This window comes from Gavialis gangeticus, unplaced genomic scaffold (genome assembly GCF_001723915.1).
Source record: "Gavialis gangeticus isolate Ggan-Ray unplaced genomic scaffold, GavGan_comp1, whole genome shotgun sequence".
Classification (NCBI taxonomy): Eukaryota; Metazoa; Chordata; order Crocodylia; family Gavialidae; genus Gavialis; species Gavialis gangeticus.
The window spans coordinates 14,689,347-14,704,365 of record NW_017729019.1 but is presented as its reverse complement, the minus strand read 5'-3'; the positions used below and the strand labels follow the sequence as shown (position 1 = coordinate 14,704,365).

General features: G+C 58.8%; 1 protein-coding gene across 3 annotated transcripts in view; it reads left to right on the top strand.

The window, feature by feature from the left end:
- PACSIN1 (protein kinase C and casein kinase substrate in neurons 1) overlaps nt 1–15,019 on the top strand; it is a 78,277-nt gene that overhangs the window by 56,408 nt on the left and 6,850 nt on the right. The window contains exons 1-8 of one of the 3 annotated variants that reach the window (XM_019514168.1): nt 9,150–9,292; nt 11,032–11,163; nt 11,597–11,753; nt 12,363–12,598; nt 12,988–13,143; nt 13,593–13,768; nt 14,309–14,429; nt 14,586–14,710. In XM_019514168.1, coding sequence (XP_019369713.1) covers nt 11,101–11,163; nt 11,597–11,753; nt 12,363–12,598; nt 12,988–13,143; nt 13,593–13,768; nt 14,309–14,429; nt 14,586–14,710 — 1,034 coding nt within the window. In that variant the 5' untranslated portion in view covers nt 9,150–9,292; nt 11,032–11,100. Of the gene's footprint in view, nt 1–9,149; nt 9,293–9,998; nt 10,011–11,031; nt 11,164–11,596; nt 11,754–12,362; nt 12,599–12,987; nt 13,144–13,592; nt 13,769–14,308; nt 14,430–14,585; nt 14,711–15,019 lie in introns of those variants that run through there. The other 2 variants (XM_019514170.1, XM_019514169.1) reach the window with 2 other exon arrangements.

Here is a 15,019-nt window from a genome sequence, read left to right as displayed (position 1 = left end):
GGTCTGTGTGTGAGCCTTAATCCCCTGTCTGCACCAGGGGGATAATAACCCTTCCTCTGTCTTGTCTCTTAACAGCATCAATGCCTTAGTCTCTTACTATGCAGCTGCACCGTGCCTAGAACAGGTGAGGTGCTACAACAGGCAGGGCCTCAGTCTCGGCTGCTCCCATAATATAAGCACAAACAGGACAAGGAGCTGCAGGTTTCCTGCATTGGGAGTCTCAGCTGGGAGATGGTACAAACGGGCAGGAAAGATGGTGAGATGCTGCGTGGATGATAGAAGGGCTCTTCCACCTGGATAAGATGCCAGAGCAGGAGTAGCTCTAAAACTTTTCCATCTTGGTAGTGCCTGGTCTGAACCTGGGTCTGCCTCCCACAAATAGAGAAAAGAGGTGCAGGAGGGAGAAGCCTGTCAGCAATGAGGCTGAAGGAGACCTAGAGGTGAGAGTGGACAGTGTAGCTGACATCTGCTTGTACTACAGCCCAGCGCCAAGGCAGCCAGAGCTACTATGGGCTCGTATCCAGAGACATCCGGGCGCAAGACAGGAGGTGCCACAATAGTTGAGGCTACGTCAAGAGAGGTGCATTCAAGGTTTGCCCCCCAGTATTAGGCGGGAGTGAGCCAGAGAAGAGGAGTGAATGCATAAGCATCGGGGCCAGATTCTCAGCCCTGTAAACTGGTGAAGCTCCATTGGTTTGCACAGGTCAAAGATCTGACTTTGGGAAGCTAAGTGGGCTAAATTCTTCTCTGATACTGCTCTCACAGGGTTATGCCAGGGAGGAGCTGGCCCAACAAATACAGCTTGGCCAAAGGAGGAGCATGAGCATCTCTGGGTACTGGCAATGGGTCAGCACCAAGGAGGAGAGAATTGTTCGGGCGTAAAGAAGACATATGAGGAATCAGAGGATGGAGTGGAGAAAAGGGGAAAACAGGCTGTGTATTTGGGGAGGAAGACTAGAGACACCTGTGACTACATGTCTCTACTCTTTCTCCCCTAGCACATTTTCCCCGTGTCCCCTATTTTCCCCTTTCCTACTCTTCCTCCCCTAGTACGCAGCCTGTTGGCTTAGTCTCCCTACAGGGGCTGGGAGCTTGAGCATTCAGGTCACTGAGAAGCAGGTGAAGCAAAAGACTGAGGAAATTGCGCCAGAGAAGGCTCTTGCAGTCAAGGCAGAGGGATGGATAGATGGAACTTGCTTCGGCTACAAGCTCCTGGGGGCTGAGCCCATCTCTTTGCTCTGTGTTTGTGCAGCGCCTTGCACAGCTGGTTCCAGGCTGGACATTTCTTCCTGTTTTCTTTTTCATTTCATGTCTGGGGCCAAATCAGCTCCGACTTCCATCAATGGAGCAGAGCTCAATCGTTCAGGTCTGTGCGGCGCTCCCGCTGGCAAAGATCCTCCCTCCCAGACTCTTCAGCCTGAGGCTTCAGATGCTCCCAAATCCGCGGGAAGCATCCTACGTGCAGGCTGCAAGCCCGGAGGTCTTGGGGTTCAGATGCCCCCTAGTCTCACTTGCTCCTGTCCAAAAGGCTGAAGAAGCAAGCTAGGGATAATCCCATCCGGACCCTATGACGTGTGTCGGCCTGTGTCCTGGTACCGGAGCCCTCCTCTATCTATCCATCCTTAGCCAAGCTGCAAGCCGGCCATGGAGATTCAGCTCAGGTACCTCTGATGGATGCAGCTAAGGCTGTTTAGGAACAGCTCTTGTAGGCAGCTCGGCCTGTCCCACCATTATTTCTCTGTCTCTGACTGACTCTTGCCCTCCCTTCCCATCTCTCCTGCTACATTTTCCCTCTCCTGGCCTGTTTTCCATCACTCCTTTGCCCAAGGGGCTGATTTTGAGTGCAGCAGTTAGGGCTGAAGCCACACTGCCCTTTCTTCCTTCTCCCCCCACCTCCTCTGTCCTTCTCCTTTGCACATGAGCTGTGTTGCCAGTGAGACCGCATCTGGCAGCCAGCACATACTGCAAATTGGGCCAACCAGGGTGCTGCGCTGGGAGGAGGGCCCCAGCACTCTGCATGCGCGGATGCTGAAGCGAACAGCACATAAAATTAACCGTTCGCCAGGCTCTGCTTCCCATTGACATCACGAGGCAAAGGATGGAAGGAAGGGCAAGGGATGAATCACAGGTCTGCTGGGCCCATTCCCCTTGACAACAGTAGCAAAACCCCTATTAGCTTTGACAGGTGCATGCCTGGACCCATAGCTGAGATGCAACAAAACCTGCGGCCTTTCAGCCCAGGTCTTGGCTATTCTGTGCCACAGACCCGGCAAGGGGGGTAGGCAGGACCTGGGGACTTGAGAGGCCTGGGTTCAATTCATTACCTTGCCATAGGCTTCCTGTGTGACCTTGGGCACATTACTCAGCCCGGTCCTTAAAGGTACTTAGGTGCCTGGAGATGCAGATGGGTGCCAAGGGGGATAGTCAAGGATGATTTAACTCCCATTGATTTCAAGGTGCTTTTAACACCCCCCCACAGTCACCTTCTGTGCCTTGAGGGCCCTAAATACTATTATAGTCTTGGCCCTTATTCTGTCTGTGCCTCAGTTCCCCAAGTGAGACCTCATTCTGCCTCATCTAATCAGATTGTACCTGTCCTGGGGAAGCAGGGACTATCTCTGCATGTATCCAACACCCAACATTTTGGCTGGGGGCTGCTGTGGAAGGATAACAGTTGACAACCCCCCACCAAAGCCCCTGTCGGTCTGTCTCTATGGGGGGCAGGATCCCTGCTGCCCAGCTCCCCATTCTGTTTCATTCCCGTCCCGGTGCTGGGGAGAGGTCCTGCAGAGAGCTCCAGGGAAGGCTGGTGCCACTCTGGGGATCTGGGGCAGCAGCAAGGCAAAGCGTCTGGCCCGCTCAGTGGGGAGCATCTGCCGTGCTGCAGAGGCTGCCAAGAAGGGGCCAAGGTGCACTGTGCCATGCACAGCCAGTTGCACAAGTGCCAGGGGAGCGTGGCAGCATTCAATGAGCCCTTTGCTCTAGGGTGCCTGGCTGGGGAGGAGCAGGCAGTTTTGTCCCAGCTGCCTCTGAACTGGACTGAGATGGAGCTGCTTCACTGGGGGGATTTCTCCAGACTGCTTCCAACATCTCAGGGGGCCTTAGGGGAAGGGCAGGGAGCATCACAGCCCCAGGGGCACATCAGGGCAGCAGCCGCCTCAGCAGAAGGTACTCGCTGCTTGACTTGCTCCATGGAGAGCCCAGCCCTGAAGATGCAGGGAGGTAGCCGCCAGCTCTGATGCCAGACCAGGGCGAGGGGCATGGGGTGAAGAAACACTGGGGAAGCCCGACCCTGACCAGACATCAAGCTGGGACGGCCAGTCCTTCTCAGCTCCAGGGGAGAGAGGAAGGCAGGCAAGACCCAGCAGCTGTGTCAGACCTCTCCATGCCCCAGGCTCCAAACGTTTTCTGCCTGCCCCTGAGTCTCCTTGCAAGGCCATACGGACAGCAAAGCTAGTCCCACCAGCCAGCTTCTGGAGGGTGCCTTCCCCAGCCTGCCTTAGCAGCTCGGCTTGGGGTGGATGGAAGGAACTAAATGGTTCATTGATCTCTGGGTTTCCGCAGACACCGGGTTTCCTCCCCCACCAGCCCCTGGGAGGCTGCTGATAAGCCCCAGGGATATATCTGTTCACTCCCACAGGGACAAAAGCACAGAAGTTTTGCACAGCGCAGTAGGCTTAGTCAGGCAGAAGCTTCGCTCCCCACCAGCCCAGTCACACAGCAAGGACCCAAGCTCAACACGGCACCTGCTCTGGGGCCGCGCCAAGCCTCGCACGCCAGGGAAGGCTCAACCTCTCGCCCGTCGCACCACTGGCAGAGGGGGAGCAGCGTCAGCAGCTCTGGCTGGGTCCTTGCAGGATTTGAGGCACTGCAGATACCGTGTGGCTGAAGAAAGCGAGCAGGGGCTGTAGGTCAAGGTGCAGGCTGTGGCCCAGCCGGCACCGGGATGCTGTGGTTCATGAGCCAATGCAGCAGTCACAGCGTGCTGGCCCAGGCAGGTTTTGCTAAGCCAGGGCTTGGGACACAGAGCTGGGCTGCAGGGTGGCTGCAGAGTGGCTCAAGGGCTCCACACCGGACTAGCAGTGGGCACTCAGGGTCAACTGTGAGCAGCAGGGGAGCTCCTTGAGGGGCTGGGATCAAAATGGCAGCGCACAGGGCTGGTGAGGATTGCAGTGTGCAGGATGGCAGCATGATCTGGAGGCCACCGGCTGAAATACCAGAGGGTGCAGGAAAGTGAGGTGTACCAGGCATCCTAGTACACAGGGGGTTTTACACACAGCCACGCTGCGTTGGCACGGGTGCAAAACACTGGACCCAGCGTAGGGCAGCAAAGAAGCTGACCCCTTGTTAGCAGCCTCCACAGCAGAGCTTGAGCTCCCCACAGCACAGGGCAGGAGCTGGTAGCGGAGGCCTAGAAAAGCAGAGGCTGCTGCAGGTCAGGATCAAGGTGCATTGGCAGAGCTGTAGGGAACCCAGACATGAGTAGCCAGGTGGAGGCACAACAGCCGTGCCCACAGCAGAGGTCAGGAGGAGACCTCCGCCTGCTCCATGCCCGACATTTTCACATACCTGCTTGTCCCTCAGAGCATGCATTGCTGTCTCCTTCCTCTCTTCACTTCATGCCCAGTTTTGGGTGATCATTCCTCCTCCCCCTTCATTGGGGGCAATGAGCTGAGCCATGGGGCTGCTGCTCCTCTGAAGCTGCTTGTTGTAAGAAGGGCACGTCCGAGCGGCGGCAGGGGCAGCACAAAGCCCAGCGACACCTCAGGGAATAAATTAACATGGATTTAAAAAGTTCAGCGCCACTTAACAAATAGCCTCATTACCCGTGACACGTGTCTTCATGTTCCAGGTCAGCAGCTCCCTTCACGGGGCTACCGCCTGCCGTGCTCCCAGCCAGGGCTTCTCCACCGCCACGGCAAGATGCCGCATGCTCTTTGCTCCCCTTCGTCTCAGGGGGTGTTGAGACAATTCAGCCCTTTCTGTGGTTTGGTCCAGATGGATGGCTTCCTAAGCCATCAGCCCTAGGTATGAGACTTGGAGCTAGGAGACTGGGGTCCCACCAGACTGGGAATCAAGAGACCTTGGCTCTACACTTGTCTCTGGCACTGAGTTGTTGTGCAACCTTGGCCAAGTCGCTTTCCCGTCTGGGCCTCAGCTTCCCCAGGAGTGATGATCCTGATCTGCTCTTATGAAGCACGTCCCTGTCTGACCTCTGGGAGGTTGGAGAGGCCCAGGACACCTCTGTTCCCAGCTGCCACCGCAAGCCCCTTCTTCTCCCTTAAGCCGGCCAAAGTTCTTGGCAGGCCAGTGCCACAGAGGCACAAATCAGAGTCCTCCAGAACTGCTCTAGACCTCGGCATCACGCTGCTGCCGTGGCCCAGTGTTTGGCCTAGATCCCTGCTGGGACCCAAACCTGAGCTCTCGTGCTTGGGACTGTCGCTGCAGAGTGACGAAGCTCTTTGCAGCCGATTCTGCTGCGTGCAGCTGTGCCCAGATGCTTAGGGTGAAGACTCAGTAGTGTAGGGAGACTTCCTTTCCTTCAGGGCTTTTAACACAGGTTTGCTGTGTCAGGCCCCGCCAACACCACAGGGGATGCCCTGGCAGACACGGCAGGTCTCTGCTCCTGTTTCCTGCTAGGCTGTGCCCTGCCATTTGATGCCCTGCAGGTCCTCTGCTTGGGAGTCCTGTACAAACCAGGGTCTTCCCCCTCTCCAGGTCTCCCGCAGGAACCTACCTGCTTCCTGCAGCTCTCTCCATCCTCAGGTCTGGCTTTTCCACCCCCACTCCAGAAATCTGGGCTTTTCTGGGCCTGTTCCTTGGTGCAGTGGCCAGTGAGCTAGCCTGATGGCTTCCAGGTTTGCTGGCAGAGATGCCAGAGCCTGGCATGGTTACCTTCCATTGCAGTGCTCCTGGGATGGGATGAAACAGGGCGGTACCTTCGCCACGCACCTCTGCCCTAGCAGCGGGGCCGGATCCAGGCCATCATAGTTATTGCCCTGTGTACCACAGTCATGACACGAAAGAAGGATTTCACCAGAGCGTCAGCGTGCCCCTCTCCTTCCCTTTGGCATGACACCTCGCCCTGTCCAGCCTCACTCTGGTGGAGGGGAGCCTGACTCACCAGCAGAGGTGTCAGCAATGCGGTTTCATTTCCTCCACTTGGGTCTTTTTAATCCCAATGAAATAAGTGTCAGATTGGCCTGATAATGCTCCACAGGTTTTCCTTTCAGCAGCTGATCTTGTTGCCTTACCAGTTTCTGTAGGGTCTGGAGCGAGCTTGGATAAAGTGGCAGAGGGGTGGCGTGCTACTTGGATGCAGAGCAGGGAACACAGACCGGAGGGCAGGTGAAGGAGTGTGTGTGTAGCCCCACCACAATGCAGCTGAAATACGCAGGGAGAGAGCTCAGGCAGTGTATGCATTCCCAATATTACAATATTTGGAGCTGTTGAACTGTGTGGACTTACAGCAGAGTGTATATTTCTACAAATGTCTACCTGTAATTCCGCATCTTGTTGCCACTGTGTGTGTGTGTTTGCATGTGCACGTGCGTGTGCATGTATCCGGGTGCAATAGAGTGCATGTGCATATATGACATGCATGATGAATGATGCAGGCGCGTGCGGGTGTTTTATTGTGGGTTGCAGGTTCGCTCTGCTGCTCGTGTCATCAAGCCCGTGCCCCTCCGCTATTGCTGTAGCTCTTTGCTGTGCCGTGTGCCTGCCGGCTCCGGGCATGCGTTGCTGCATAAATACATACAGTGCTGCGTGTGTGGCTGTGAGCGGGTCACCGTTACTGTGTCTGCAAGCGCGTGGCCGGGCACCGTGGAGGCCATGCAAGTGTGTCACCGCGCGTGTTGCTTTGCGTGCGAGGGCGCTGCTGGGGTTTGCCCTGTGCGTGCAGGCGTGTGCACGGGCTGAGCGAGGTTTCGTGTGTGCGAGTGTGTGTGCCCTGTGTGCGAGGGAGTCACGCATTTATTTTTACCCAGCCCTAGACGGCAGGCTGGGATTGGTGGGTTCCTCGGTTATATCACTAAATCCCTGCTAGGCCCTGTTAGTTCCACTGCAGTGAGCTTGGGAACGCAGCCTCTTGCCATGAGCTCCGGTAACCATTTCAGGGCTGCAGCGAGCAGAGAGCCCCAGCCCCTGCTCTGCCATCGCCCCTCACCTGTCTGGTGCCCGGCCCCCGGGGGTCATAGACACGGCCAACTCCTTCCAGCCTCTCAGCCAGGCTGCAACCTCCCCTCTCAGCTGCCAGGACCTTGGCCCCCCGTGTGCAGTGTTATTCACATCCAGGTTCTCCGGGTCCAGCACACTCAACGTGGGGCACTTGGATGCTCAAGGCTGCAGGCGCAGCTCCAGGTCCCTGCTGCCTGTAAAACCCTAAATGATCTGGCCCAGTGATTCTTAAAGGGCCCCCACCTCTGCCAAGCATTTGGGCCAATGCCCCTCTGGTTTCATTGCAAGGGGCCAGAGGGGAGGAGAGCTCTGACTTTCCTGGACCCCAGGTTGAGCGGCAAGCTTGACCCTTCTGTTATCACCCCCGCCCCATTGCTTTTCTTGAGGAGCGGGGAGTATGTGGAGGGGGGAAAAGGGAGCTTTGGTCCAGGGGCCAGGAGGCCACTAGGGAAAATTTGCTCTTGCTTCACACAGTGGCTTTACCTTTTTTATATTCCTTGTTCAAGAGGAACGGCAGGCCCGGACACACTAGAGCAGGGGTGGGCAACATGCGGCCCGTGGGCCACGTGCGGCCCGCCAGGCCATTCTATCCGGCCCACAAGGCCCCTAAAAAATGTAGAAAATTAACATTTATCTGCCCCTGGCTGGCTGTCATGCGGCCCTCAACAGCTTGCCAAAACTCAGTAAGCGGCCCTCTGCCCAAAATAATTGCCCGCCCCTGCACAAGCAGTGCTCTTCCACAGCTCTCAACACACTTCACAGCCGAGGCTCAGCATCGCTGCCCTGACTTGACCGGTTCTGGATGGGGAGTGACTTGCCTGAGGTCCCCTGCAAGCAGGCAGCAGTGCTGGGTTTTGGGCTGCCAGTCTCACCACTAGGCCTCATCCCCACCCTGGCCAGGGACAGAGCCCCCCGCACAATCCCAGCCCCTTTTGCACTGGGCTCTGCTGCTTCCCACCCTCTGTCAAGTCAGAACAAGGACCCGCAATGCTCACGTGATGTGTGCTCCTGGGGATCCGGTTACCGGCACTGATGATTTCCAGCCTGCAAGTGGGTCCATGGCGAGCATCCCCACGCCAAAGCACCTGAGTAGGCAGAAGTCGCATCTCTGGCTATTAGTAATTCACTCCTCCAAAGCAGGAATCGTGTCACTTTGCTGGCCCCGGTGCTGGTAGTGGGAGCTGTGGGTTGCCGTCACCGGGGGGAGGTATTTGATCACCTAACCGCGGCGATCAACACATAAAAAACACGTGCATATGACTTGATGCGGCAGCATGGCCTCCGGGAGGGCAGGTGCATCTTGGCTGGCGAAGGGAGCAAGGAACGTGGGCTCTGTGGTTCGGAGCATAAAGGAGCAAAATGCTGCAGCAAACGTTGCACCAAATGCATCCACACAGGTCCCCAGCGCTCTGGCCCCTTGCCTTGGCCCGATTTAACATGAGGAGCCATTTGGAAATCAGAAGCTGATGTCAGGCATTAAGCCCAGCTGGCTCAGCCCCAGCCTGGCGCTGTAGCTGAAGGGTTCAGAAGCTGTGGTGAAAAAGCCTCCTAAGAGACAGTCAGAGATGGGAGAGCCTGGATGCTTCTCTGACAGCAACAGCAGGGCCAGCCCCGAAGGGCATGGGCGGCACTGTGGGCCTTGCCTCCGCCTTCCCTTCAGACCTGTGCTGGCCCTTTGGCCTCAGCCACAGGGTGCAAACTGGGAACGCTTCCCCCAGCACAGCTCACAGCAAGGCCAGGCATTTCGCAGCCGGGCCGGGGCAAGAATGGCACCTACAGGGGACCACAGGGCCTCAGCTGCCGCCGCGTCTGCTTGGAAGGTGACTTGGGCTGGGCACCACCCGCCCAGCCGTGCCCATACCCAGGTGCCGTTCCCCTGGCAGCTGTACCTCCCTTGGCAGGGAGGCGGAGGGTTAAGTGGCTCAGCAGGCTCACGTGACTCTCGGGGGATGCCGTTTTTCTAAAGATCAGGACGGATTAGGTTGGAAGAGCAGCGAGAAATTCCTTTGGCTCCATTCCCTGCCAGCAAGAGCTGCTGGCGGTCCCCCGCAAGCCTGTGCTGCACCCCTCGGCCCCCAGGAGAACGTGGCGGGATGGGTGCGAAGGCGTTGGGGTAAGAGCTGTTCTGCCTTGCAGGGGTCTTACCTCCACATCGCCAGGCTGGTCCCAGCCTGTCTGGGATCCTGGACGACCGTGCTGTGATCTTGCCTGCTGAGGCCGAGCCCTGCAACCTGGCAGAGCCTGGGGATCCAGGGGGCACTGAGTGATGCCAGGTGCCCAGGATTGGCGTGTGTTTATGGCTGGGGGGGTCACGGATGGAGAGAACACACGTAACCTAGCACTGTTGGGATGGAAGTGGGGTGGGATGGGGGGATTAGGGGCTTTGCGAGCTGCCACTGGCAGTGACTTGTCCCTCCTGAGACACAGAGGAGCCTATCTGCACTTCCAAGCACCCCCATGCTAATCCCTTTGATTTAAGTGGAGGAGGAAGGGTGGCCTGCAACGAGTGGGGGCGGTGGGCTGTTCCCATGACTGGGGGTCAAGAGCCAAGCATTGATCGTGCCTGTTCCCTGCAGGCGTCCTCCGCTCCCACCGTGCTCAGAGGAGCGCCAGGGCAGCAGCGTCCTGTTTCCCGGTGGGCTTAATTTCACAACACGGCTGAACAGCTCATGTGATCGAGGGCTGTGACAGCAGTGAGGCTGCAGCCTGCCCCTGTCTCGCTCCTGCCACATGACAGGCTTGGATGTGACAGAGCAGCAGGGGGGAGGGCAGCTGAACCCCTGCACGGCTCCTACCATAGCCAGCCGGGCTGAGCTGGTCCCCGGGCCCTGGTGCTGGAGCAGTGATGGAGAAGCCAAGGGGCAGGGGGAGGTGCGGATGGATCGCTTCCCTTTCCCAGCCAGGAGCTCCCAGATTCAGCACAGGGTGATGACGCAGCTAGTGCTGCACATCAGAGGGGCCACACGGGACTTGCCCCCATGTGACTTGCTTCTTATGGCTTATTTCAGTCCAGCGAGGAGAAGGTTAATCGGTTTGCAGCCTCCGCATAGGGGCTAAGCTGCAATCTCTGCCTGCTTCTGGCTTGCAGAGGCCTCCAAAGCTGCAGAATAGCTCACATCCTTGCAGCTAGCGCCCTAGCCTGCACCTGCTGGATGGGTCGCCCTCGGGTGGGCCAGAGACTGAAGAAAGCACTGTGCAAAGGGCTTTTGGTGATCTGCTTGGGAGAAGGTGCTGGCCCCCTTCCTGAGCTGGCCGCCGGGGAGAGGTCTGTTGTTTTGCGCCGCAGCTTTCCTGAAAGCCAAGCAGTTGTGATGGAGGGGATCCAACAAGGGTGATGAGCTTCTCCGGTACATGCTGCTGGGCTCTGGCTGGCCAGGCCTGCAAAAAGCAGGGTGGGGGGCACTGAAGAAGAGAAGCCGAGGATCACAGATTTGGCCTGCTGGAGGTCGCCACTGGCCTGGGCATATTCGCTTGGTCAAAAACCACCCTCGGTGGTTTCGGCTGCACCCAAAGCCTTCCCCTTCCCACCCTGACAAATAAAACCTTTTTGATGCAGCGCTGAGGATATTGCTCAGTGTGGCAGGATCAGGGGTCTCTGCTGTGAAAGGACCAGCAGACAGGCAGGCACCAGCAGAGTGGAGGTGGAGGGGGACACTGAGGCCTGGCATAGAGGCGGCTCTGGAGCTTGAATGCCTGAGGAGCGGTGAGAGAGGGGCAAGAGGAGTGGGGGCAAGAGAGAAGGTCGCTGAGCTGGGGGCAGCGCAGCCAGGGAGCCCTACACCTGCTTTGCCACTGGCCAGGCCAGGCTGTGGAAGCGCCCCCACCCTGACCCCCTTTCCTTGCTCCGTGCAGTGCATGAGGTCTGGTGCTTCCCCGAGCGGCTGAGCGTCAGCGCTAATCCCCGAGTGAGCAGCAGCAGCCATGTCGGGCTCTTACGATGAATCTGCAGCTGCGGCAGAGGAAATCACCGACAGCTTCTGGGAGGTGAGCACCCGGGACTCACCGGGCAGGACGAGCCCTGCCCCGGAGCCTATCCTTTGGGCAGGCCGTTCTGGGGCCTGCAGTGGGAAGCCCCTGGATGGGCTCTGCTGATGAAACAGCCAGGCACCCCACAGCTCTGGGGGCGAGGAGAGGGCATGGAAGAACCAGATAGAGTCATCTCTGCTCCCTGGGGATCCTCTGCCCCCTTTTCTGGGCCAGCTCTTGCCCCTCAAGGGTGTCCCATCCCACCCCCAACATTGCTGCCTCAGGATGGATGCAGGGGATGCCGAACAAGTCCAAATTTGAGATTCCTGGTCCCTGCTTGGACCACTCAGACCCAATCTGAGCCCCCCATAGCCTCCCCTCTCCAGAATGGGGGGAGGGCACTAGCTAGAGCCAGCAGCTGCCCCCAGACACCTCTGCCTGCCCCCGGCAGGTGGGGAACTACAAGCGGACGGTGAAGCGGATTGATGACGGGCACCGGCTGTGCAATGACCTGATGAACTGCATCCACGAGCGGGCCAAAATCGAGAAGGCCTACGGCCAGCAGCTGATTGACTGGTCCAAGCGGTGGAGGCAGCTTATAGAGAAAGGTACCACGGCCCGGCCGCCTGCCCCAGCCCACCGCGGCAGGGCAGGGGTGGGGGGGAGCGGGGTCCGGAGAAGTGGAATGAGCTGGGTGCAACCCTACCCTCTCCTGGGTGGAATCAGAACTGCTCCACCATGTGTCATAGGCTCTGCACCGCCAGTGCAGACTCTCCTTTAGCTCGTGTGCCAGGAGGCTGGGCATGCTGTGATGTCCCATAGCAGGCAGCAGGGGAACAACTGCAGGCTCCATCCCTGGCCCAGTTATAACCCAGCTGAGAAGGCCGTTCGGAGTCCATGTGCCGCTAGTCTCACCACCCAGTGATGGAAATGGACGCAACTGGGACATTTTGGCCTTCTGCAGGGGAGGGAGACTGGCCCATGGGCTAGAACAAAGCCATCTGGGCTCCGTTCCTACCAAAGCCACTGGCCAGCTGCATGTGCTCAGCCCCCTTACACTGCATGCCTTGGTTTTTCTACCTGGAAAATAAGGGTAAAGGTACTTCCTTCCTCATGGACACCGGCTGGGATGCCTGGGTGCCAGTGACCGGAGAAGGGCAGGGGGTTGCCGTGATCACCAGGGCTCACCCCGGTCCTGCCTGTGCTCCACCTTGCAGGCCCACAGTACGGCAGCCTGGAGAAGGCGTGGGGAGCCATCATGACGGAGGCAGACAAGGTGAGTGAGCTGCACCAGGATGTGAAGAACAGCCTGCTGAATGACGACTTTGAGAAGGTGAAGAACTGGCAGAAGGACGCCTACCACAAGCAGATCATGGGGGGCTTCAAGGAAGCCAAGGAGGCGGAGGACGGCTTCCGGAAAGCGCAGAAACCCTGGGCCAAGAAACTCAAGGAGGTAGGAGGCGCATTGAGGGGGGGGACCTGCCCAGGAGAGACCCAGGCTGGAGACCCTGGGAGTTCAGAAAGGAGGGAGTCACCCCATGGGGCAAAGGGAGGGAGGCAATGGGGTAATAGGGGCTGAGCACACACAGAGCCCACGGCAGAGACTTGCCTCACCAAGCCAAAAGGGCCATTTGAGGTCTCCATAACCACAGAGGAGTCCCAGCCCAGAGTGGAGGGCGCTGGCACTTGTTCCACTGTGGGAACAGTGAGAAGAGACAGTTGTGCCTCGGTCTCTGGCAGGAAAGGCAGGAGGGAAGCCTAGGTGTAGAGCAGCCATTCTGGGGGAAGGGGACATCCTGCAAACATCTGCCTTGACCCCCTTCCTGCTCCCCCCAAAAACAGCTGGAAACTGCCAAGAAAGCCTATCACCTGGCGTGCAAAGAGGAGAAGCTAGCAATGACCCGGGAAGCCAACAGCAAGGCGGAGCAGTCCATCACTCTGGACCAGCAGAAGAAGCTCCAGGACAAGGTGGAGAAATGCAAGCAGGATGTACAGAAGGTATGAGCTACGGCCACCGAGGGGGGGGGTCTCACGTGCACGCACACACACACACACGGGCCCCTCCAGCACAGTGGTGGGTTGCACTAAGAGAGCCCAGGGGCTTCAACACTTCCACCTCCAGCCTGGCCCCTGCCCCTCACAGCCAGGAAAGGCAGGGAGCCCACACGGAGCCTGCGTCATCCCTGGCTCGCCCAGGACAATGCCTCAGCTTGGCCTCCTTCGATCCTGAGGGAGCCGAGATCGTGCTCTGCCCCATCAGGCCTCATGCCAGCCCTGCCCAGCTGTAGCTTGGCCCCATCTGCAAGGAGTGGAGCAAGGGGCAGAGAGAGCGAAGGTTCAGCAAAGATCTGCCTGGCAGGTCCCTCCGGCTCCTGCACTTAGGGGTCCGACCAGGTTGTCACAGGATGGCCTGGGACACTGACCTCAGCCTCCCGGCCCCTCCGCAGGCCCAAGAGAAGTACGAGAAGGTGCTGGACGAGCTGAACAAGTGCACCCCGCAGTACATCGAGAACATGGAGCAGGTGTTCGAGCAGTGCCAGCAGTTCGAGGAGAAGAGGCTCAACTTCCTGAAGGAGGTGCTGCTGGACATCAAGCGGCACCTGAACCTGGCCGAGAACAACAGGTAAACCCTGCCCCCGTCGACAGGAGAGCCCCCGTCGACTCAGCAGGCAGCACTGCCTCCCTTGCTCTGGGTAAGGGGCCGCTCTCTGCTCTGGGCAGCCGAGGAAACGAGCCAGGTCCTGAGCAGGTGGGATCCATGCAGGTACCCCTGGGAGTTTCCGTCCCCATCCAAAGGCGGGCAGAGGTCAATGCTGGGCTGTTTGGTGGGGGGAAATCACACCAGTGGCAGTGCCCACTGGGTTTGTATGGGGGCCTGGTACCCTCCTGTGGCCAGTAGCTGCAACTGCATTGTGGAGCTGAGCCCCTCTGGAATTGCCCACCTTTGGGTTGCGCGTGGGGGGGGGGCGACCTGCCCCCTGCTTCCAACCCCCAGAGCCCCTTTCCCTTGCCTTGCTAATCAGCTTCCTGCCTAGGGAGCAGGGCTTCCCCTCCCCGTGGCTCCCACCCCTCAGCCACGGACCTACAAGGCTATATTGAGTGCAAGGTGGGCGGGGGGGGGCACTGGGGTCCTCATCTCCATGTCTTCTGTGCCCTGGCGCAGCTACGCGAACGTGTACCGGGAGCTGGAGCAGACCATTCGCAGCTCGGACGCTCAGGAGGATCTCCGGTGGTTTCGCAGCAGCAGCGGCCCCGGGATGCCCATGAACTGGCCGCAGTTCGAGGTGAGGATCATTGCTGCCTCATCAGCAGGCGGCTGCTATAGATGGGAGGAGGGAGGGATAGCCAGCTGGGTTTGGGGTGGGGTCCTGCGGGGGGTGGTTGGGGGATCATGCCCCCCCACCCCAGGAGCTCAGGGGTGCGGTGCTTTGTCGCTCCAGGACTGGAACCCAGACCTGACGCACATGATAACGAGGAAAGAGAAGCCCAAGAAGCCTGAGGGGGTGACCCTGACTAACGTCACAGGGCCGGGCGAGCCGGCAGCGCAGTCTGGGGACCGCGGCAGGTGCGTGAGCCAGGGGCTGCAGGGAGGGAGGGGTGGATGCAATGGCTGCAGGCACCCAGCTGAGAGGGGCTGTGATGTGCCTCTGCTGTTCCTGGACAGATGCAGACAGCCCTGGCCTGTGCCAGCACAGATAGTCTTCCTGTGGGTGATGCCACAACAGAGCGAGCGGGCAGTTGTCTGGGTGGCGGGGGCTCACAGGACCTGCACCGTGACGTAGCAGAGACCATGCAAATCTATGGGAGGGTTGTGGGAGAGAGAAGAAGGGATGGGGCCACATCTTGGTGCTGGAGATTAGTGGGAGCTGCCCTG